Genomic DNA, 24,522 nt, shown 5'->3' with positions numbered 1-24,522 from the left:
GTGGAGATCATCATTTTTGCCGGTATTACATTACCAAGTAAAATAACAACTAGGTATGGTAAGTCAGCTGAATTTAAAAAAAAAAAAGTTTTTATTTATTTATTTATTTTAGCAGTCTCTACCCCCAACGCGGGGCTCGAACGCATAGCCCCGAGATCACGGGTCACGTGCTCCTCCGACTGAGCCAGCCAGGCGACCGCAAGCCGAATTCCCCAAGGGCATCTGATCTGATCTCTGGCTTCCACACCATACGCAAACTACAGTGTCATTTGCCAATGACCCAGGTGAGAAAAAAAAAATATGTATGTGGAACAGAATATAGTGTGAATCGTATCTAATTTTAAATCTTTTAATTTATATAGTTTCATGGTTATAGGTCGATAAGAAATCCTTTTCAGGTTTAATTTCATCATAGAATATATTTGATAAGGATACATACAAACAGATTCATCTTTAATAGACGCTGGTTACCGGTGCCCTGCCCGTCCGCAGCAGGCGGGAGCTGTGATAGAAATGCTTCCAAGTGTTGTGCTTAATCAGCCACTCTGAACAACCAGCACCGTGGAGGTCAGATGATTCCACTCATTTCCTGGCCTAGAACAAGTAGAAATCTTAGCATTTGTTTTGAAGTCTGTTTATTACTCTTCTATTTTAAAATCTGAGATACATTCCCCAATGTAAACAATAAATTTCAATCCGTCACACAGTCCAAATGGATAAGGCCTTCTTGACAAATGTATGCCATCTGTGTTTTAGTCGTCAGAACGCAATCTTATTTTGTAGCGTGATGAGCCACCCAGGCACAAGAGACAGGAAAAGAAGCTGCCCTTGGTACCTGGTGGAACCTTCCAGAACTTCTCCCCGCTGTGGGTTTATTGTACACTTAAGAGATACCGTTTTGACTTGGTCTACTTGGTCTTAAAATACAAATATACAATGTCCATGAGCATAAAATAGTAAAGCCTAGCCTTCTGTATTTATTAGGAATTGCTATAGTCCTATACAAGTACAATACCGTATCATGCCAATTACTATACAGAGGAAGGTGGCTCAATGTCTTTGCCACTCTCCAGGCCACGTGAGTGGGGAACAGAAGGGTGTGAAGCGGCTGACTGCATCCGGTCAGGCAGACAGTGTGACTGAAACTCTGCAATGCCTATATGCCCTGCTGACCTACTTAACTGACCTGGAGCACAATCTGCTTAACACAAGGAGAATACAACCCCTTCCTCATCAGCCTCCCAGAGGGAGGGCTGAGCGAACCCTTAGAAAATGTAGCCCAATGAAGTCCTATCTGCCCTGCCTGACCCGGCTGTGCGAATCAGTCACCCGCTCCCTTTCACATTCGGTTTATCCTTTTCAGGACCAATTAGCCAACAGCGATCACAAGTCGGTACCTCATCGTTTTCATAAATACTTGACTTGGCGAGCTAGATGGTGAAATAGGAAAGCCTATGTACAATATTTTAAAAGGCATTCTGTGACCAGGTGTGAAGGGTTCGTAGAAAAGTTACGAAGGATATGCCAGTCACTTCTGTTGCTGTCGCCGTAATGTAAACCTTGGCATCTTTTTTAATATTAAATGTGCACTGTTTTATAGACTGTACAACAGAGGAGAACCGTGAACCACTGATCCGGTGTGACGCTCACTGGTGCGCTAAGCTAAGGTGACTGGCAGAGGGAGTGGTTTTCCTGAGGTTTGTCAGAACTTCTCAAACAAAACAGAAATCACAGTGGCGGGGCGGAGCACGAGTCCGTGCCGGCCCCTGTTCTGCTCCCCGTGGTTCTCGCCGGGACTAAATGACCCGCCATTGCATGATGCTTGTGTCCTTGCCACCCGTGGAGATGAGATGGCTGTCGCCACAGAGGAAGTCGACGTTGGTGACGTGACTGCTGTGTCCACCGTAGATGTGGCTAGGAGCCTGGGGAAGAGGGACACAGAAAGAGCTTAGCGCAGAGCGCACCATGTGCAGTCGGAAGGTGCTAGAATTCCTCCCTCACTCAGCAGCTCTCACCCGTGCACCTGCACAGGAGGGACGTGGAGATAAACGACACAGAGGCCCTCCCTGTACGCCGAGAATCTGGCCTGGCTGGGGGACAGACACAGGCAGATGACTGCTCCGGGCTGGGACATGTTCAGTACCAGGGGGCTGTACCAGGCATGGGGCCAGCCCAAGGGAGGGACCCAGCAGGGCCAGGGGTTGAGGGTGAAGGCCGGAGGACGTCAGGTCTGGGAAGGACAAGGAAGGGGGTTCTGGGCACTGGTGTTGGCTCGGCTCAGCAGGGATGGGGCAGGAGCAGGGAGAGCCTGGTGAGGGGAGAGGCGTGAGGCCCATGAAGGAAGCCACCGAGGTAGACAAGGCAGCTCGAAGGGCTTCGTGGGTGCGGGTTCTCCCCAGAGAGCAGCGGGGAGCCCGGAAGGGCTCTAGCACAGCGAGATGACAGGGTCACGTCTGCACGTGCGACCGGCAGGTTCCCTCACGGTGCCTTTCCATCAATTATCCATTACCGAACAGCCAGTTCAGGCCGGAATGCACGCGCCCCGAGGGCAGGGTCAGTCCAGAGGACCTTACCCTGAACTGTGAGCAGGGGTAAGAGAAGAGGTGCACTTTGCCGAAGTCATCGCCGGTGGACAGGAGTTTTCTCTCGTGGGCCCGACAGACAGCGTTGATGTCGGTTCCGTCCGAGCCTTCTGGCCACACTCCTAAAATGAAGACCACAGACAGAGCACCGAAAACTCCAGAAGCCCTAGGCCACACTGCACGGGGACTGCCACCGAGCTCTCAAGGAGATAAGATAGCCGAAAGCCCCTGGGTTTCGAAGGCAGGGCCGAAAGAGCGCTTTGACCCGGCTCCTAGCCTGTCCGCGGTCATCTCGCGCCAGACCTCTCCCAGGTCACCCCTCAACGCGTAGTCGGTTCCACCGCATGGGAGCAGCCATGGCGGGCTTTCTGGGCCATCACATCTTTCAGGGGCCCCTTCTTGGCCCTACAGCAGACGCAGTGCCAGAAACCCTGGTTTTGGACCCAGTGCCTTTCCTTTATTCCCAAAGCACCTGAGAGGAAGCTGACTAGTCCTCAGCCTGCAGTTTCCTAACTTTTGTTTCTTCGCGGTAACTCTTTATATGTGACGGTCTCTCCAAAGGACTTTTTAACCCTGCCCGGGCCTTGGTGTCAGCTCTCTGGGGCTGCGGCTTGCCTGGTAGCATCTGGCACGTGCAGTGTCTGCCTGCCATGGGCCTGGAGCCTGGTCCGGGGCGGGGTAGTGTCTCCTGACCGTCGCTCCGGGAAACGCTTTTGGTCCCAATGACTGAATATGAGACAGCTGGATGTGCATCCGGTTCTCACCTGGAGGGTAAACCCGGGGTCCCTAGCACTTATACCAGAGGATGACAAAATGCCAGCTCTAAAGAAATTTGTGTTCTGATCAACTTACTGACTCATGGTCTTACATAAAGAGATGATAAATACTGTCTTTTCTTTCTTATTCTGAACGGTGGTAATTTACTTGAGATCGTTTATAAATATATTCCGATCTGACCTTTAAAGGAAGTAGGAAATTCAGTTAAAGAACCGAGACAACATAATAATTCTAACAAATGATAAATACGTGGATTGAGTGCCATCTGGCCCATCTCCCCGGGAAGCCTGGCACAACCTCGGATGAGAAGATCCTAGAGCACTTATGTCAGGACTAGTTTCATACAATTGAAAAGGGTGAAAACCTATCTTCCCGGTTCTCGCCTGGCCCTTCCCCTGGGAGCCACAGGGCGGGTGTCCTTGCAGGGCTCACGTGGCATCGGAGGGGTCTGACAGAAGTGGGGGCCGTGAGAGTTCACGACTATGAGAGAAATATTCTGCAAGTGGATACATCTTCTGTTTGAACTGAACGAAAGCTGTAGAAAACTTACCAAAGACGTGGAACCCCAAAGTGCAGGTGTACGTAGCCCATTCAATGTCTCTCGTGGTTTCCACACTTACGACTTGCTTACAAGCAGAGGGCACCCCTGGAAAAAGCAAATCCAGGTCTGGTGACACCCACACCCAAGTCCCCTCTCCTCCCCTGACCAGGCTGGCCCTACAGCCGTGCCCCGGCCGCTACAGAGGACTGTGGAGTGCGACCCCCACCCCTTCCCGGCCCCATGGGAGCTGTGCTCACAGCGGGAACTGTGCCCAAGCCCTGGGGACTCAGCGGGGCTGGGGGGACAGCACCTCCTACCTCCTTCTCTGGGTCTGTTTCCTGCAGCCTGGTTTCTCTGTCCTTTGCCTGTCCCGGGTGCCTCCACCTGCTCACTGCCTCCCTGCTCAGGGCCCTGCCTGCTGTCAGGCTCCCCAGCTATCCCCCAACACACACACACACACACACACACACACACACACACCCCTTCAGCCCTGAGTTAGTGACGGACACCAGTCATACCCAGGCGATTTATTTATTCCTCAAATGGGAACTCAAAGTATGAGACCATGTCTGAGAAGAGAAGATTCTAGGCCCCTGACCTGTGTCCCCCCACTTCTGCCCTGTGTCAGGCCGGGCCTCAGAGGGTGGGGAGGGAGGACCGTGCCGCCTGGCCCGCTGCGGGGAGGTGTGGTCCTGGCACATGCCGTTTCCCTCTTTCCTCCACCGCCAGCAGCCCCGCCTGCCCGGCTCCCTCAGCACGTGGACGGCTGCCTCTGAACCAGTGGCTCTCGATGCCTACGGCCTCGTGTCTGAACCCAGATTTCCCGTCTACAAAATGCGAGAGGCCTGAGAGAGCTGTGGATCACGACAGAACATGTAAGTAAATTTGGGGGCATTTTCTAGTATCACCTAGCGGGGTGGAAACTGGGCTCTCCTCATGCCCCATGACGCCCTGTGCTCCGCCCGGAGCTGGGCACACGGCAGGTGCTTGGCAAACATTTGAGGAAGCAGAGCACCGTATGTTACACGTGCTCAGTGAGCGCCGGCCCTTCTCCTCCCCGCTCTCCGGTCCTGCCTGGACACAGACACTGCCAGGAGGGGTGGGGAGAGGAGGAGGGCGCCCCAGCCCCCGGCCCCCCAGGCAGGAGAGACGTCACTGTCTCTGCCTTTTTGGAGGGATGCCTTCACAAGGGTCCCTCTTGCTGTGATGGCTCTGCCCCCTCGCTCCTGCCGCAATCGTCCCCCTCGGGCCTCTCCCTCTAGGATTTGGCCTCCTCCTCTTTGGAGCCTTGGGTCTTCTGCTCCACAGGGGCCCGGGTCGGCCCGAGCCCCCAAGTATCTCAGTGGCGGGAAGGACCTTGGAGGCCGTCCTGCCCAACTCCCGTTTTATTGAAAAAGAAACCGAGGCCTGGAGATGATGCTACGTGCCCAGGACGTCGGGGAAGTCGTCTCGGAGTGAACGCTGTCTGTGATCTGAACCCAGACACGTCCCGGGGTGCTACTCACAGTACAGGATTTCATAGTCTCCGGAATTGGACACGAGGAACTGTGAGTTCACAGACCAGTCCAGGTGAGTAATGAAGCTGGAATGACCCTGGGAGAGAGAAAGCAGGGTGCGTGTCACTTGCCTCGGACGTTCCTGGCACTACTGACCCGTGAGGCCCACAGCCGTCTCCACGGAAAGGGTGAGAACGCCTACCGAGCACTTGCCAAGGCGAGCGTACTTCCTCCCGTTGTCGCTGACCCCGTAGATGTAGATGCAGTTGTCGTGGGAGCCGATTGCTAAGAAGTTCCCGTCTGCAAAAATACGCAGGTGACATTTCCATTGGTAAAAATAAACTCTCGTCAATGACGAGGGATGATGCTAGTTTGCGTGACAGATTTAGAAAGAGAATAGCCAGATCAATGACTCCATTCAGAGAGCAAAGTTGGCTTTTCAGGGAGTCCTGTACCTTGCAAAGCTGTCTTTGGAAAATCTGCTCCTGACCAGATCTCTCCCCTCGCGAACCCCATCCCTGCCCCTCCGACACAGAAGGATGAGACTCATTCCCTTGGTGGCCCACAGGGCCCTCCAGGATGTGGCCACCTTGCTCCTCACCATGTGCCAGGCTCTCGGACCTCCGCACACACTGTTCTCACCCACCCCTACCCTGCAGGTGCCTCTTGCCTCACCTCTGCGCGCTGTCCTCCCTCCTACACCCCCTGCCCTGCCTCACCTCTGCCTGGAAGGCCCCTCCCAGTTGCCACTTTCACCTGGGTCTCTGGCCTCAGGAAGGACTAAGGGATTGGGCTCTGGAGCTTGTGTGGAAACACAGGGAGGAAGGAGTCAATGTAACACGAAAGCAGGTCCAGCGCTGGCAGCTGGCAGCTGAACTTGCCACGTGTGAAGGCAGAGGGGGGGAGAAATGGAAATACCGGGAAGGAAATGAGGCGTGAGCCACTAACCCAGAGATGGTCAGACTATCCTGAGTGCAGGAACCAGAAGGAAGGGGACAGGAACCGCGTTGGGGGGGGGGGGCGGAGAACCCTGAGGCCCAGAATGGGGCGTAGAGTAGCGGGGGGCTCTGCACACGAGCTTGGGGGCTGTGGACGCACCCCTGCTCTGAGCACCAGTCCCTCCATCTACAAAGCACGGCCCACGGTGCCTTTCTCCAAGCAATTCAGAGGGTTCCCTTGACGGCATTTGTAAAGGTCCTGGAGGTCACCGGCCCATCATAAGGCTTCAATAAAGGCGCCCGCCCCCACCTCCTTCATCAGATTTTCCTTCTCCCAAGAGACGGAGTCCTGCAGGGAACGGCACTGCCGGGAGTCCTAGCCCAGGCCAGCACAAAATAAGGGTGTTGGCAACACCAAGTCGGCCCGTCCAGAGCAGGAGTCCTGATGGAACAGAGTAAACTGGGCCAAGACAGCAGGGGCCTGGAGAAGGGCACGGTCAGCTGCTGACAGTTCTCGAGAAGGCCGGAGAGCCGCATGGGAACCATATCGACTTGACTCCTCCAAGTGACTGGGCCCCGACAATCCTGATGACAGACGCTAAATGCCGATGGCAACGACTACCGAATCCTAAGTGTCCACTACGTACTATTCTAGACTCATCCCATACCCATTTATTTAAACCTCATAAACCCTACCGACAGGTAGACACTAACATCTCCATTTTCGGAAGAGGAAACGGAGGCATTCATAGTAAAGTAACTCAAGGTGATACAGTAACTCAAGTAACTCAAGTAACTCAAGTAACTCAAGGTGATACAGGTTTATGGAAGCTGGGATTCGAACCCGGGCAGTTGGACTCCAAAGCCCCAGCATTTTGTTGCTAATTCCACTGGCCCTGTGACCCAGCTCAAGGGTAAAGAAAGGCTGAAAGTCTGCCATGCGACGAGTCGGCGTGCTGGCTTGAACATCCCTTGGCAAATGATCTCAAGATAAGAACTATCTACCTTATCATCTGTTAACTCTAAAATAATGAGGTCGCTTTCAGAATGGAACCATTTGTCACACTCTTGGTGGCTCCAGCTCTAGGGTTTTGACCACTCTAAGTGCCTCATGTAAGTGGGATCACACAACATCTGTCTTTTTGTGTCTGCCTTCTTCCACTCAGTGTAATGTCCTCATCTGATTGGAGAAGCAGGTGTCAGAATTTCCTTCTTTAAAAACATTTTTTTTAACATTTATGTTATTTTGAGAGAGAGAGACACACAGAGTGTGAGTGGGGGAAGGGCAGAAAGAGGGAGACACAGAATCTGAAGGAGGCTCCAGGCTCCGAGCTGTCAGCACAGAGCCCGACGCGGGGCTCGAACTCACGGACCGTGAGATCATGACCTGAGCCGAAGTCGGACGCTTAACCGACTGAGCCACCCAGGTGCCCCAGAATTTCCTTCTTTTTAGAGGCTGGGTAATAGGGGCACCTGGGTAGCTCAGTCGGTTGAGCGTCCGACTTTGGCTCAGGTCATGATCTCACGGTTCGTGGGTTCGAGCCTCGCGTCGGGTTCTGTGCTGACAGCTCGGAGCCTGGAGCCTGCTTCGGATTCGGTGTCTCCCTCTCTCTCTGCCCTTCCCCTGCTTCCTCTCTCTCTCTCTCAAAAGTAAATAAATTTTTAAAAAATAATAAAAATAAAGACTGGGTAATATTCTGCCGAATGCTTATATGACATTTTGCTGATCCATCCATCTACTGACGGACACTTTGGTTGCCTCCACAGTTTAGCTACTGTGAATAATGATGCTATGAACATGGGTGTACGAAGCCATCTTGAGACAAGAGTCACCTGGTTAATGAAGAAACGTTGCGCTGGTCTGGCCTAGGGCCATCATCTTGCCCCACACAGCCTCTACTCAATGACTCCAAAGCCTGAGAAGCAGGATTACTGTAAAAAGGGCTCTCTGATCTCCAGGGGCTGGTCGTTAGCACAACTGACAAGAAATGCAAACATATTCCCCAAAGGACTCTGCTCGTCTTAGCAAGAGCTGACAGGTATCTGAGGGCTTTTCTAGGACAAGAGGGTGCAGATGAGGGCCTTTTCCACTTCACAGACACTCCAAATAACAAGAAAATGATGAGAACCACATAAAACACAGAGAAGGAGGCAGAATATCGGCCAGAATTAACAGAACGCAGTACGATACTTAAAACATCAAGAACGAAAGGCATTCTGAGCTGAGTAAGCTCCTTCTCAACATTGAGAAAAGGTTCCAGGCTGTCCGTTTAGGGTGAGGGGTTACGAACTTTGTTCGGGCGCATGGAACACACGTCTGGAAGGGGTGCTCCTTCTACAACGTTATTACCTGTGGAGATCAAGGACACAGCCCTACCATGGGGCAGGGACCGCTATCAATCAGCTTATAAAACAGAGGATTCATACAGAGAAACAGCAGTTCAAAACTGCTGTTTCTCTCTCTCTCTCTTTTATTTATTTATTTATTTTATTTATTTATTTTTTTAATTAAAAAAAATTTTTTTTAACGCTTTATTTATTTTTGAGACAGGGAGAGACAGAGCATGAACAGGGGAGGGTCAGAGAGAGGGAGACACAGAATCTGAAACAGGCTCCGGGCTCTGAGCTGTCAGCACAGAGCCCGACATGGGGCTCGAACCCACAAACCACAAGATCATGACCTGAGCTGAAGCTGGCCGCTTCACCGACTGAGCCCCCCAGGTGCCCCCAAAACTGCTGTTTCCGAGAGTGCTCACAGAGCTGAATATCCTGCATATCACAGCACTGTCACACCAGCAATTCTCCCCGTACTGATCTACAAATTCAGCATAACCCCTATTAACATCCTGGCAGACTTAAAAAAAAAATTTTTTTTAACGTTTATTTATTTTTGAGACAGAGACAGAGCATGAACGGGGGAGGGGCAGAGAGAGAGGGAGACACAGAATCGGAAGCAGGCTCCAGGCTCTGAGCCGTCAGCCCAGAGCCCGACGTGGGGCTCGAACTCATGGACCATGAGATCGTGACCTGAGCTGAAGTCGGACGCTTAACCGACTGAGCCACCCAGGCGCCCCAGTGGCAGACTTTTTAAAGTTAGAAATGGATGAGCTGATTATAAAATTTATATACGAATGGTGAGGACCTATAATGGCCAAAACAACTCTGAAAAAGCACCGCAAAGTTGGAGGAGTTCAACGGCTCAGCTTTAAAACTCACTCTGAACTATGGGGCGCCCGGGGGGCTCAGTCGGTTGGGAGTCCGACTTCGGCTCAGGTCATGATCTTGCGGTTCATGAGTTGGAGCCCCGTGTTGGGCTCTGTGCTGACAGCTCGGAGCCTGGAGCCTGCTTCGGATTCGGTGTCTCCCTCTCTCTCTGTCCCTCCCCTGCTTGCACTGTCTCTCTCTCTCTCTGTCTCAAAAATAAATAAATATTAAAAAAAAAAACAACTCACTCCGAACTGACGTTAATTGAGACTGCATAGTACTGGCATGGGATAAACACAGGGTTTTTGACAGGCGTGTGAAGATCATCTGACAGGGGAAGGACTGTCCTTTGAGAGACTGGTGCTGGGACAAGTGGATAACGACACACAGAACAAATTAAACATTTGCGTCTTGCAATACCCAAGAATCAACTAAACGTCAAGGCCAAAACAAACACCTTTCTAAAACAAAGCAGCAGGGAAACGCTTCATGACTGGAGTCTGACAGCAAAGTCACGATCCATCAGAGAAAAACACGGCCAACTGGACCTCACCAAAATTGAAAGCTTTTGCTTCAAAAGACCCCTTTGAGAAGATGAAAAGACAAGTCACACACTGGGGGCAAATATTTGCAAACGGTGCATCTGGGAAAGAACTTCTACGTAGGGGCCCCTGGGTGGCTCAGTCAGCTGAGCGTCCGACTCTTGGTTTCAGCTCAGGTCACGATCTCATGGTTCGGTAGTTCGAGCCCCACATCAAGGCTCTGCCTGGGATTTCTCTCTCCCTCTCTCTCTGCCCCTCCCTGGTTTGCTCTCTCTCTCTCTCAATAAATAAACAAACATAAAAAAATTAAAAAAAAAAAAAAAAGAACTTACACGTAGACTCTAGAAAGCACTCTTCCAACACAAGAGTAAGACAACCTAATTAAAAAAAACAGGCCAAATATCTGCAAAGGTATTTCACCAAAGAGACAGGAGTGACTGGCAGACACAGGAAAACAGACTCAGCATCTTTGACAGCGGTGGGGGAGATGCAAAATCAAACCGCGTCGGGATACTACTCCACCCCTACCAGAACGGCCATCCTAAAAGACGCAGGCACTACCAGGTGTCGGTGGAAACGCGGAGAAACCAGAACCCTCATGCGTTGCTGGCGGGAACGGAAAACGGTGCAGCCTCTCTGGAGAGCAGTTTGGCACAGCTTCATACAATGCTAAACACAAATTTACCGTGCAACCCACCAGTCCTACTCCTAGGAATTTACCGCAGAGAAATGAAAACAAATGACTACAAAGAAACGTATAATGCGTGTTCACAGCGGCACTGTTCGGAACAGCCAAAACCCAGAAACAACCCATGTGACCGCTAACTGATGGATGGATAAACACGCGGAGGTACGTCTACAGAATGGAATACTATCTATTCTATCGAGCAATTGAAAAGGAATAGGCTACTGGGGCGCCTGGGTGGCTCCGTCGGTTAAATGTCCAACTTTGGTTCAAGTCATGATCTCACGGTTCGTGAGTTCGTGCCCCGCGTCAGGCTCCATGCTGACAGCTCAGGTTCTGTGTCTCCCTCTCTCTCTCTGCTCTTCCCCCACTCACGCTGTCTCTCTCTTTCTCTCTCAAAAATATATATATATAGCAACATTAATAGATGAAAGGACGAGACGTCTGGGAACTGCTTCAACATCACATGGGAAGGGGTGGTGGGTGGGGCTCTGGATGAACAGGTCGGCCGGGAGTCCGTAACTTCTGCAGCCCGGTCACGAATATACGGGGATTCGTTACGCAAACTGGTCTAGTTTTGTCTACGTTTGCCATTTTCCACAGTAAGGAGGTAAAAACCCCCAAGCACAGGGACCCACAGTGGGGACGAGGACACCCGAATGCCACAGTCGTGTGCAGTATAAACTTGCTCTGAGGAGTCTGGTGAGAGTTTTTCCTTAAGAGACATCTACACGGAATTTCACACATCTTTTGCAGCCGCACAGCGGGGCGGTCTGCATGCTGACCTGGGGAGTAACGCATTACGGAGAGCTGTTCATTTCCATCCGTGTGAACGGTGACCAAGTCTTTTGTGTCCGTGTCAAACACAAACCACCTGTCGAAACATGAGAAAAAGCACAATAAGTTGTCTGGTGAGACAGTGAAGGAAGACGATCACAATCCATAGTAACTATTAAAAACTATTACTCTAAGGGCTTGCTGAAAAATACTCTTTGCTCAACAAGAATGCTTGTTCCCAGCTTTTATTTAAAGGAAAGTTCCTTCACCCGAGCATTTCCTAAAGAAAGCAGCAGCACGCTGGCTTCCCTTCGAAACAATTCAGTTCCAATGTCAGGTCCTCAGTGTCTGAGTTTTGTCACTTACACGTAAAAGGGCGGAAAGCCCTGGGCAGGGAAGGTGGGCCTGGCCAGAGGGAGCAGTGAGGGGCTGCCTGCACGGGCGTTTAGCCCGAGACCCGGCCTGGGTGCAGAGCTGGGGCTGGGACAGCGTCGTGGTGCCTGAACGTCCGTGAACACTGGCGTGCACCGGCCGGGTGACGGCAAGGTGGGGGGAGCGGAGGAAGGGCAGGACTGGTCTGGGCTCCGGGTCCTTAACTGTAAGATGAGGAGGGGGGCCCAGGCGCGCCGTGTAGCAAACTACGACGCGTCCAGACGAGCTTCGTCTCCTTCGACAAGGACACGGTACTCGGGAAGTGTGAGCTGTGGAATGACCACACTCTCCCGCCTGTGTGTTCTCAGGCGGGGGCAGTCACTTGGACCGCAGGGCTCTCAGGGGCGAAAAGGACTGTGGGTGCCCGGCTGTGGCAGTTTCAAACCTCGGTGACGTGACCCCCGGTGGCGTGCGTTCCACGGGCATGCCCGCCACGCGGCGCTACTGTTTTCCTGCCTTCTAGTTGGGCCCAACCACCACCGCTCAATGGGACGGGCCGGCCCCTGGATTGTGGGTTTGGCTTCTCGACTCTGATTCCTTGCGTCCTCAACAACCATTCACCGTTAACGTCTGTTTAACGTTAACAGAGGTCAGAACGTCAGAAGTGGAGAGGCTGGGGCTGACCAGGCGCTGCTCTGCAGCCCCGTGAACTGTCCCCTCCAGAGCTAAGGCCGGCACTTGGACCAGAGATGTGGGAGGCATATCTGGGGGCGGGGCGGGGGGGGGGGGGAGCAGGTTCCGCGCACCATCTCTTCCGCGCGCAGGACCTCGTCTGGGATTCTGAGCATCCTGACACCGTCACCATCCCCTGTCCTGCTGCCATAATCAGCATGCAGGTCTGGTGATAACCAGCTGTCAGCCATTCATCAGAGCCTGGTGAGTCTGAAGCATCCACTGGCCCCGGGAGAGTTAACAGGAAGGAGTGAGTGAGTGAGTGTGTGTGTGTGTGTGTGTGTGTGTGTGTGTCTGTGCATATGTGTATGCAAACATTTTCATGAAGAATTCTGTTGGCTACGAAATGCCCAACTCTTAAGACACGGCTACCTGTGACTTATGAATGGTTCCTCTTTCCTTATACACACTCTGTAGTCATCACAACAGAGCCTAAGGGGTTTGCTTTTCAGAGAGGGAGGATGGTAGGAAACCACCAAACATATTTGGGTTAAACCACAATAAGTACATATACTATGACACAGAGTCTAAAAGTGCAATCCAAAATATATAAATCAACGATAACCGTAACCACCGACCCCGCCTGCCAGGCAAGCCCATAAAGTGCTCCAGACACCGCCTTCAGTCATCAGCACCGTGTGGCTAGGCAGATAATACTGTCACAATTCACAAAAAAGCAACAACTCGGAGAGGCTGTTTAACCGGCTCAGAGACACATTGCTGCCAAGTGGCAAAGCGGGGATTCAAGTGCAGACCAACGGCCTGGCATGTTGGAGGCGCTTGGTACAAAAGTGCTAGCCTGAATCTGAGTCTGAATCTGAGGCTCAGGATCTGGGCAGTTTCTACAATTTTGAAAGGGCAGCAAGAGAAAGCACTGGTAAATTCCCAGCGCTTCGAAATGCTTTCTCGCCCGATTCCAGAGCGGGGGTTCCTGCCACGGCCTGCAGGTCAGGGCCTGAGGAGCTCCACGGAGCCCCAAAACTGTCGGGAAGCGTGTGCGTGTGTGTGGATGGCGGGGGCGGGGGCGGGGGGTGCCTTTTCTAGGAGAAGGGTACAGGAGCTTTTCCTCAGACTCTCCCACGGTCCCAAACGCAAAGGACCCCTGTCTGTCCTGTTACTTCCGAGGTGTGACTTAGTCCTTGGTCAGTTGCTAGAAGCTGAGAGAAGACAGCAAGAGCTAGGCCGTGCCCGTCCCCAGGGAAACACAGACCGCGGCCTCTTTTCCATGCACTCTGAGAGCACGAGCTGTGCTGATGCGGACTCACCTCCCAGTCAGTGTTCCAACTGCAACCACAGACCCTGAAGGATGAAAACCAGAAGACTGAGCTGGATCCTAAAATATTTTAAAGGAAGTGTAAATTGATGGCCAGACACAGCACGACTGCAGAAAACACACACACACACGCACACTCACACGCGTGCGCACACACACACACACACACGCACGCACGGCTCTTCCAAAGGGCTACGTGGTCCCATTTAAACTAGACGTCTCCTTTCCCTCCAAGAGAGGAAACCGCTTTCCTACTTAGACGAAGGTCACACGTCGATAATATGAAATTTGTATCCCTCTAGAATTGTTCTCTCCCTGTCTTTTATCTTTTCAGACCTACAGGTATCAGATGACAGGCCAACAGGTAAACGCTCTCCCTCCAAGTCTTGGAGGAGGACTCGGTTGACCCCCACACTGAACGGTAAGCCTGCTGATGGTACGCCTCATTTGCCTGGAAATATGGCCAGCGTGCCCAGTGCCCATAGTGGACACTGGACGAGTGCCCGCCGGGAGCCCTGAAAGGATCTCAAGATGGGTAAGGCACGTCCAGGTTTGGATCTGGCGTTGTCACTAATGTGTTCGTCACTAACTCTGACACAAGGTAGAATGGGGTCAATGGCAGAGGGAAAAGCAAGTGGTCAAGTCCCAGGAGGGAAAGAGGTAGATGAAGTTGGATGGGGAGGCTGCGCGGAGGCTTCCGGGTGCAGAGATCCCCCAGGTTGTCCAGCAGAGAATCATCGGTGGTGAAGGTAGAGGCAGACACCCCAACCGGTATTTTCTTGGATCGGGTGTTAAAGGGACAAGAGCGTGATCGAAGAGGGAGAAGCAACACAGTTTGGGGGCATATTCGAGGAATAGCAGGTAGAGAGTCAGGGCGTTTATAACGTGGAATGTTCCCGGTGGGACAGGAAAGCGTGCAGATGGCGTGTAGGATGGAAGCTGCACCAGCACGTTAAGGGCTGTGATCACCGGAAAATAGTAACACAGTGACGTGCTTATTTTTCTTTCCACGAAAAGAGTGACATGATCGGGGTGCCTGGCTGGCTCAGTCGGTGGAGCGTGCGGCCCTCGATCTCAGGGTCGTAAGTTAGAGTTCCACGTTGGGTGGAGAGGTCGCTGAAAAATAGTAAAATCTTCAAAAAAAAAAAGTGTGACTTGATCGAATCTGTGTTTTCTATAGATCGCTCGGTTAGAACGGACTGCAGTGACAGGCCGTGAAGCACAGTGAGCGTAAGAAAGAAGCTCCCACGGGAGTGGAGACAGAAAGAGGCACTAGAAACCATCGGATGCACTCAGAGAATGAGAGACCAGAAACTCTTAAGGGACTGATTCTGTCGTGGCAATGGTTCTTCCACAGCGGGAGCCGTGACCAAGCTTGGGGCCGCCACCGATACATGGAGAGACACCCCCGCCAGGTGAAGCTTTACCGTGTGATTCGTTCAGGCTCCGGACGTTTTGGAGAGGAAGCCCCTGAGGTGGGTGTGTCCAAACCCACTCGGCCAGTGGGCAAAGGCGGTAGGACTTCAGCACAGAGCTTTTAGGTGTCTGGTTCTGAGCCCCTTCCCCTATGTCAGGCTGAGGGGTGAACAGTCAGGGGAGGGGGAGGAGGCACCTGGTATTGCTTCCAGTGGGGCTAGGGAGGCCGCCCTCCCGGACCCCCATGGCCACCGCCATGCCTGGAGGCTATTGTCACCTCTGTGCAGCCCCCTCGGGTGTTCCCCACCTGTCCCCCCAAGGCCCCCCAGGGGACAGGTGCAACACAGGACAACGCTTCGTTCAGCCCCTCCTGCCGGCTGGGCCGCACCCACTCTTTCCTCCGAGTGGCGCTGGCCCTGTCACCTCCGTGCTCAGCTCCACCGGTGACGGCCAGCTCTCGACCCTTGGTGACCTTCTCCGAAACTAAGGGGCAAGAGGGCGGAAGTGCCGATTCGGCATGCCAGGAAAAGCCGGGACCTCTGTGACGGTTACAAGGAGGAGTGGGGTCTGCAGAGCGGCTGCCCCTGTCCCTGGACCGGCCATGTCATCAAGGGCACAGGTCACACGGGACGTACTTTATCTCACTGAGCCACCATGCGGCGGGAGACCCCGGGTTTGGGAATCAGACCGAGCCGGCTCTGCTGCTTGCTGAAGGCAGTGATCACGGCAAGCTAGTTGACTTTTCAAAGCCTTAGTTTCTAATTCAGTAACACCACCCCCCACGGCTGCTGCCGGGATCAAGGATAATACACGTACGGCGCCTGGAGCTCAGTAACTGTAGCCGCTGCTGTGTTCCACGTAGGGTAAAGGTATTTCGGCACTCTGGTATGTAATCTGAGTTCCTTTGGCAAAGATCACACAGTTGCGGACTTAAAACTAAAGCACCGGGCGCCTGGGTGGCTCAGTCGGTTAAGCATCCGACTTCGGCTCAGGTCACGATCTCACAGTCCGTGAGTTCGAGCCCCGCGTCGGGCTCTGTGCGGACGGCTCAGAGCCCGGAGCCTGCTTCACATTCTGTGTCTCCCTCTCTCTCTGCCCCTCCCCCGTTCATGCTCTGTCTCTCTCTGTCTCAAGAATAAATAAACGTTAAAAAAAAAAACAAAAAAAAACCTAAAGCGTCATCATCAAACTCAAATTGTAGAGATAAATTAAGTCGTATGCATACGCTCTCATTCAAAATGTACACCGTAAATGGTACGCGGGCTCGTCACAAGGGTTTCTCAGCACGGAAGCCAGTTAAGGAACTCTGCGGTCAGGAGACCCCAAAGCCCAACTCCGGAAGGCTAACTTGCTGTTGAAAAATTCAGCAGCACGCTTCAGAATTACATGGACGAGACCGCGTGAGGCAAATAAAGCAGTGCCATTCGAAGGAGGTAAACCTGGCGACATTTACTTTGGGACAGTTTTACGTCACTATCAAAATTTCACGCAAAAAAAAATAAATAAATAAATAAATGAACACGTTCCAGATGAACTGTTGTAAGAAAAATGGAATGTAACGTGCACGTCTACCTCTATTATTTTGTCCCAGACGGGCCGGTGGCCAACAGCATCCCAGAGAGTGGCGTGCCTGTCATGCCCACAGGTCAAGAATTGAGGTTTTGAGGCATGGATGGCCAGTCCCCAGAGCTCATCAGTGTGACCCTGCAAAGGACCGAGACAGCCAGTCAACGCTCGGGAGCCTTGGCAGTAGGGTACCCACGGCGAATGCACACTTCACTCCGGCTTCCCTTCCTGCCCCACCTAAGTCACGGCGGGAACCCAAGTGCTGGTGCCGAGGAAGGTCATGTTGGTCTGAAAAAAGGAATGTCGTCCTCCTCGTGACGCTTTGTTATATTCTGACAGTACGGAAAATGAGGCAGGCCCGCTGGGCCGGAACGTACCTGAGTGATGGGTGCAAAGTCCCCTGACAAGGTGCCTTGCAGAACAAAGTTTCTGGTTGTGCCTATCAAGATCACATCCCCCTTCCCCTCGGCCACCGTCCGGATTGGACCAAACTGTTCTGGAATCTGCGTTGAGGAGAAAAGATTGAAGATGTCATGAAACGTTAGCTCCGCCATTCAAAATGTCTGTTTGTGTATCATGACAGCTCCCCCCGCCCCCCATACACGTAACATGGAGAGAAAGGTTCACGGCCAGATTTGTTGAGTGGATGATCAGAACCCCCAATCTGACTTTTAAACTCCAAACACGCATGTACCTTAAAAGAATCAGTAAGAGTAGGTTGTTAAAAGAAAAACAATAAAGAATGAAGCATTTTTTTTCTGGATAAGATTAAAAAATAAATAATACTGGTTAGTTCACTCTTTTCTTGCTGTGGCACTGGGACAGCAGTAGCAGGTAAAAATTTGGAAAACAAAGACTAAAATAACATGCCATAAAATTTATTTGTAATTTAAAATGGCAAATTCTTGGGGCGCCTGGGTGGCTCAGTCGGTTAAAGGTCCGACTTCAGCTCAGGTCATAATCTCGCGGTCCGTGAGTTCGAGCCCCGTGTCGGGCTCTGTGCTGACGGCTCAGAGCCTGGAGCCTGCTTCGGATTCTGTGTCTCCCTCGCTCTCTGCCCCTCCCCCGCTGGTACTCTGTCTCTCTCAAAATAATAAACATTAAAAAATAAATTTAAAAAAACGTTAAAAATAAAATGGCTAATTTTATGTGGTATGAATTTTATGTCATTTGAAAAAATGTTTTATGTCATTAAAAAAAATTAACTGGGTGGTTCAGTCAGTTAAGTGTCTGACTTCGGCTCAGGTCACCATCGCACAGTCTGTGGGTTCAAGACCCACATCAGGCTCTGTGCTGACCGCTGGGAGCTTGGAACCTGCTTCAGATTCTGTGTCTCCCTCGCTCTCTCTGCCCCGCCCCCGCTCACAATCTGTCTCTCTCTGTCTCAAAAATAAACATTAAAAAAATTTAAAAAAAAAAAAAAAAGAAATCGGAAAAGTTCTAGAATGTGTCCATTCTACTCTGGGGATAAAGATCATCAACTTTCAGAATGATGCCGACCTTAATGTCTGTCTGCTCATAATTTCCCGGAGCTCATTGAGACAGAAAATTCCGTGAGGGTGTGGAAGTCATATTACATTTCTTGTCTGGGGCTCCTACTGGTGTGTAGGGCTGCTGGCCACGTAATGAGGAGGTAAAGTAGATACTAAAAGGAGTTACAGCTTTAGAGAACGTGTTGGCCCTCAGCCAAGTACAAAGTAAATACTCAGTAAATACTAGTGACAATGTCTCCAAAGTAACACCTAGAAATTAAAGTGGAAAGCGAAGAAAGATCTTAATGAAAAATCATAACATGGATAATATTCCCTAGGAAAAAAGCGAGGCCATCCAATTATAAGACATTCTAAATGTCAAACACGTTATAACCTAAATTTTTATAAACCTAATTCCAGTTTAGTTGTTACACTTAAACTGCCTCCATGACTTTAAAATAATGTTACCCCATTTGGGGCGCCTGGGTGGCTCAGTCGGTTAAGCGTCTGACTTCAGCTCAGGTCATGACCTCGCGGTTCCAGAGTTCGAGCCCCGCATCGGGGCACAGAGGCTGCAACCTGCTTCAGATTCTGTGTCTCCCTCTCTCTCTCTGCCCCTCCCCTGCTCATGCTCTGTCTCTCTCTCTCAAAAATAAACATTAAAAAAAGTTTATAATGTTACCCCATTTAATACAATTTTATCTAAACCATTTTCAAAACTATAAGCTAAAGATTTCAAACGAACAAGGAAACTGGTTAATAATATAGCAGTTTTAGGTTCAAAGTGAATTTCGATACTGCTGCTTGCTGTCTTACCTCAGTTTTACGAAGTTTCTGATAGTTTCCGTTCCAAGAAATGAGCTTTCGGTCTTTCCCTCCTCCCGACACCAGTGTGCCGTCCCTTAACATACAAAGTGCAAAAATGCCACCCTCGTGGGCCCCTTGAACTGCATAGCTTATCCGATTTGTACCTAAACACACCAAGAAAACGATCCTCAGTACGTTATCAAAACACTTGCCTCTCTCCCTCGCATCTCATTTTTGTTTTAAAACGTGATCCTGTTGGTTAGGACACCTCTGCAGTGCGAATCTCCAGGGGACGCAATTTCTAGAAGCTCACCAAGCACCAGAAAAGCATGCCCTGGGTTACTTTACAGTTCAGGAGAACATGCCAGAAGGAAGAACAGGACGGAGAGAGCATGGCGGGATTCCACATGGCGGAAAACAGGGACTTGAGTTTAACGTGCTCTGTGTCACTTGACGAGTGACTCAGTGACCCCTCAGTTTCCCCTTTGTGTAATGGGGCTCCCGCTCACCCCTCAGGATCGTGCTAAGGCTGAAATGGAGCGATGTGTGAAGACTTGCCCCCACAACAGTAGGGATACTAGAGAAGTTGCCACATTAGTCTGAAATCACATCCATGGGTCTCTTTCCACCTTCACCCCAACCCAAACTCTAAGTCCTTTAAGGGCAGGGATGGTGTGTTTTTCCTTTCCGTGTTTAGCACACTGCCCTGCATGTGACTGGTTCTCAATAGCTGTCTCCCAGAGGCCACACGGACCAGAAATTTATTTTACAGCTCAATAAATAGTCGTTGATAGCTTCTTCATTATACTCTGTTAAGAGATCTCCTAATCTCCTAATAAAGCTATTCCATCAACCTATTCTGGGCTTAAAGGCCTTTCTGTAATGATAGAAAGTGACTATTCTTGTTTTCATCTGTTCTAGTCTTAAGGTCTCAAGTTACGCATGTATGTATGTACCCAAAAAACTTGGGATTTTACCGTAATCCTAACGATTATATTAATAGCCAGTTCTTAGAGAAGTCACGTTTGACTTCTTATAACATCCCCCTAGAAGTTTGTGCTCTGGGAACAATCACGTGTTACCTTTTCCCCACACCAAGATGTTGCCACTTGAATCTCCAGTAATGGTGTCGCCATTTTCAGAAAAAGTCACGCAGAGGACAAACTTTGGCTTTTCTTGCTTCTGCAAAATGTTGTAAATATATGTACACATTTAGTCAAGACATCCCCTTCTTTGTATGAATAACACCCAGAATCACACTACTCCTAAGCCGCATAGTGTTAGCTTCTGCTACTCCGCCATATGCCTTTCGTTTTTATCCCCCGTTACATAACTTAGGCCGTGAGGTTACCTGCTCTAAAATAGAGACATTTCTGGTAATTATAAAGCTGCAGACAGTTGGAGCAGAGGAGGGGGCTGGAAGGGCTGGGGGGCGGGCCGGGTTGTCATGACTAGAGCTTTAGGAACAGGGCCCTGGCACCAGAATAACGCGGTCCCAACTCCGTGCAGGGAAAGGCCCCATAGGGAAGGAGGCGCTGTCCCTGGTACTGACAAGGCCTGAGCGTCTTCTTGGTGGTTCTTTGCAACCACCCTGTGGCGGGAGGGGGTTGCCCTGCCCCCAGGGCATCCTTCCCTGAGCTGCTCCCTGTGTTGGTCCATCTTTCCTTCTTGGCATGACCAACGTTACCAACAGAGACACAGGGAGCTCCCCAATTCTGTTAGGAATCCGCGGGAATAGTCGTTATTGCTACCTCCCCCAGAGACACTTGCACATTTGCCAATTAAAACAAATTCTAAGCTCCCTTAGAAGCGAGCTGATCACACGCACCGCTCAGGGAAGAATAAAACAAGTGTGACTTGATGTTACCTCGAACAGTCCTTGCTTCTTAATAAGGGAGTTTCCTTCTAAGGTCCAAAAGTAGAGATGTGATTTTCCACAAGTAACTATTATATTCGTGTCCGTGGGGTGGAAATCCGCAGCAAATACAGCTTCGTTAGAACACTTTGAGCAAAACAGGAGAATCAAATGTCTCAAATCTCTTAGGACACTCAAGAAAATAAATAACATGGGAACCACAAATAAATAACTCATTCAGGTTAAGCATTACGCCTTTTGATTTTTCTCCCCCTTGAACTCATCTTCCGTGAACACTCAGTGTATGTTTGCTGCATGCCTTAACTTCTCCTTGTCTGTCTCCCCCACTGGACAGTAGCCCCGAGGACGGGGACCACAGGTCCTCTGTCTGTGCAGGGCCCCCCACAGGACCTCACATAGAGCTGGCACACAGCACACTTTTGCTGAAGGGCTGGGTTAGGGGTGGGTGGAGACTCAAAAACCACAAGAATCTGCTCTCATCGTCCCGTCTCAGATTCCCAGCCGTGGCCGAACAACAGAATCGCCTGATGCGTGTTAAAATGCAGATGTCAGGCCTCATCCCCATCTAGTGACTGGAATCTCTGGGAGGGGCCCAGGAATCTGGATTACATACAGCTCTATCACTCTTGGCTGACTGTGGCTGCCCTGTTTTTCCCTGGGATTCCTTCCTGGTTTAATTCCTAGCATTCTGCTGGTGGTCTCGTGACCAAGCTGGGGTTCTAGGGTTGGATATCTGGCTTTCTTGGTGCCACTTTATCAACTCCGACCCTGTCACCTTGATTTCCAGAACCTGTATCTTTGTTGGCTGACCCTGACTGTTTCTTCTGCTTGAAATTCAGCTATATGCTCTTAAACCTGGGTAATAACTTGCCTCTGTTTACTTCCAACCCAGCAACATAGCCAGAACTGAAACACTTGACCAGAATATGAGAAGGCGTGCCTCTAGCATGAAAACAGGTGTTAGGAAAGGTGCCGGATTAGAATACAGACCCCCACATCCCAGACACGCAAGAGAGAAAGGTACGGTGATCTGATGGTAATCCTAATGTTAGGGAAGGAAGGTGATCTAAGGTTAATGGATGACAGGATGAGAAATCCAAAGTCAGTTCTGCAAAAACTGGGATTCGTTCATGATTTGAATGGGAGGAAAACATAAGAAAGCTTCAAAAAAGGGACCATAAAGGGAAGCCCCAGCACACCCCACAGGAAGAGTCGCACTGGGAGGGCCTGGGATCTGGCTCGCCTTTCCTGAGGCTACTCAGCTTTGGACAAGCCCCGTGCCGGCTGTGCTGCCCTGCCCCTCAGCCCTCAGCTGCTTCTGACCTGTCCCCTCCCCGGCTGGGCAGTGGGCACGTCTCACTTATCACATGTGCAGTGCCCCCTTCAACAATAAGAAAGGGCACGTTTGCTGAATGAAACGAAGCAGCAGAGAACAGCAAACGATGGAGTGGATTAAAAGGGTAGGGGCTGTCAAATGAGGAAGAAAACAACCTCACAGATATCATGACGAGAGGAAGAAACCCCACCAGGGCTCGGGAACGGCACCCTGGGAGGGGAGGTGGCCGGGGGGTCAGGGAATCTCAGGTCACGCGTCACGCCTGGGGACCGCGTCGGGAATGGGGAGCCCACTGGCCCACTCAGAAGCAGGAAAGGGACCCGGGAGGCGGCTGGAAGGAGAAGGCTCCAAAATGGGAAATTATAACACAGCCCAGCACGAGACTTGGAGAGAGACCTTTGCGTCGGCCAGCCGTTCTCCTTTCTGCCAGTCCCACACGGACAGTACGTGCTCGTTGGAGTCATCCACGGCACAGAGATTGCTTCCTCCATTCTGGAAGAGAAAAGGCATTCACAGGAAGACTACATTTGAGAATAAAAGAGGTTAAAAGTCATTAAAGATCAACATTACTTTTATTTTTAAAAAGGAGTCCATTTTGGCCAAAGAATATGGATGCACCACTTTGGGGACCTGCTTCCCTGGTCCCCAGGGGAGGGCAGGTGGATGTGGGGTGATGGAGGGACAGGAGCGGCAGAGAGGGGTCGGGGGTGGCCCTGCCTCATCAGTTCTATTAAGACCAGCCTGTGAAGGGGCTGCAGGACCCCCTCCTGGAGGAGCCGGTGCCCACGGCACACACAGCACACGGGTGTGACAAACATAGGCTGGGAGGCTGTGCGGGAGCAAAGCCTCTGGGGCTGAGGCTTGTGGTGCTCTGATGTGAGCACGTGCACGTGTGTGTGAATGTTAAGTTTCTGAAACGGCGGCTTATAGGGTGGATCTGTCGCATGGGCACATCCCGAGGGGCCTGGGAGACCATGAGTCCCCTCCAACTCCTGCTTAGGGACAGGCAGCCCGTGTGGGAATGACGGAGGCACACTGGGGCCGCCTAGGGGCGGTGAAATGCACACAAGGGGCAGGTGAAATGCAAGGCCAGAGCCGGCAAAAGTGCCTCAAGGAACATGCAGCCGGTGTTGCAGGGCCTCTGCCCATCACGTGTGCGCCCCGAGGGGGTGTGTGTGACCTCTGAATGAGGGGACCTGGGACGCGGGACAGTTTCATCACGCAAATCTGTGCACGCACCCAGGTGGCTACGGAGCGTGTTAACCTCCTCCCTCTTCAACCTTGAGCTGATTCTCTCCTCCCTGGGGACGAGGACACCAGTACCCCCAGGGCCCATACTTACAGATTTTGAGAACGCGATACAGGTAACAGCTCGGTCAAAAAACCCAACTCCAATGACATGCAGTGTGTTCAGCGTCACAGAATCCCAGATGCGCACGTGTGGGGGCAATTGCTGTTTGGAAGGAAATACAGAGTCACCCATCGTGATGGTCATAGATTCATCTTTACCTCGAAGCTGCAGGATTACTTCAATTCTGTCCAAACAAAAAGTCTTTTTCTGCATTTGAAGGCTCTGCCTTTTAACATAAATGAAACATTCCCAAGTGGCTTCAGGAGATCAGGGCCCCTGTGGCCAACGTGACTTTAGGGGAGGCCCACCAGGTTTTAAGTTTGGAATAGCCAAGTCTTCATAACTGTACCACAGGAGCTGATATTCTGACTGGTACGCCTAGATGCATCTGAGTTTTAAAAGTGAAAAATGACGAGGAACCTGGAGCCTCGTATTCCTTTAAGTCTGTATTATCACTAAGGTATAAGTTAGTCTAAATTCAGCAAGACGGTCACCACCCAAGAGTGTTGACAGTTTAGCGTTCTCGGGCCTCACGGGAGCAAAACAGGCAATCGATCACGATCGTGCGCGGATGACATTTAGAATTGTCACGATTAGTTGCAAACGCTCTCGATTGTGCTCCAACGTGAATGATACTAATTTTTCTCCTTAGAGCCCTGAACAGATTAATCGGGAAAAGGACTGGCATTATACCTAGTTAGTGGACAGAGTGGGCTGAGGCAGTAGGCCAGGTTCTAGCCTTGACTTGGTCTGAGGAGCTGGGCGTCTGCAGACAGTTC

At 51.1% G+C, this 24,522-nt stretch overlaps 1 protein-coding gene across 4 annotated transcripts in view; it reads right to left on the bottom strand.

Annotated features, from left to right (window-relative positions):
* Positions 1–24,522, bottom strand: part of EML1 (EMAP like 1) — a 200,833-nt gene that overhangs the window by 18,273 nt on the left and 158,038 nt on the right. For 3 of the 4 annotated variants that reach the window (XM_047863455.1, XM_047863454.1, XM_047863456.1), the window contains 14 exons: positions 23,735–23,845; positions 22,789–22,884; positions 21,048–21,182; positions 20,263–20,362; positions 19,190–19,344; positions 17,279–17,404; positions 16,908–17,039; positions 13,912–13,979; positions 11,551–11,639; positions 5,599–5,696; positions 5,406–5,493; positions 3,910–4,005; positions 2,574–2,704; positions 336–1,922 (listed from right to left, as the gene is read on the bottom strand). In XM_047863455.1, coding sequence (XP_047719411.1) covers positions 1,797–1,922; positions 2,574–2,704; positions 3,910–4,005; positions 5,406–5,493; positions 5,599–5,696; positions 11,551–11,639; positions 13,912–13,979; positions 16,908–17,039; positions 17,279–17,404; positions 19,190–19,344; positions 20,263–20,362; positions 21,048–21,182; positions 22,789–22,884; positions 23,735–23,845 — 1,551 coding nt within the window. In that variant the 3' untranslated portion in view covers positions 336–1,796. Of the gene's footprint in view, positions 1–335; positions 1,923–2,573; positions 2,705–3,909; positions 4,006–5,405; positions 5,494–5,598; positions 5,697–11,550; positions 11,640–13,911; positions 13,980–16,907; positions 17,040–17,278; positions 17,405–19,189; positions 19,345–20,262; positions 20,363–21,047; positions 21,183–22,788; positions 22,885–23,734; positions 23,846–24,522 lie in introns of those variants that run through there. The other variant, XR_007153110.1, reaches the window with a different exon arrangement.

This window comes from Prionailurus viverrinus, chromosome B3, assembly GCF_022837055.1.
Source record: "Prionailurus viverrinus isolate Anna chromosome B3, UM_Priviv_1.0, whole genome shotgun sequence".
NCBI classification, from domain to species: Eukaryota; Metazoa; Chordata; class Mammalia; order Carnivora; family Felidae; genus Prionailurus; species Prionailurus viverrinus.
The sequence above is the reverse complement of the archived record's forward strand: the minus strand, read 5'-3'. Positions and strand labels throughout refer to the sequence as shown.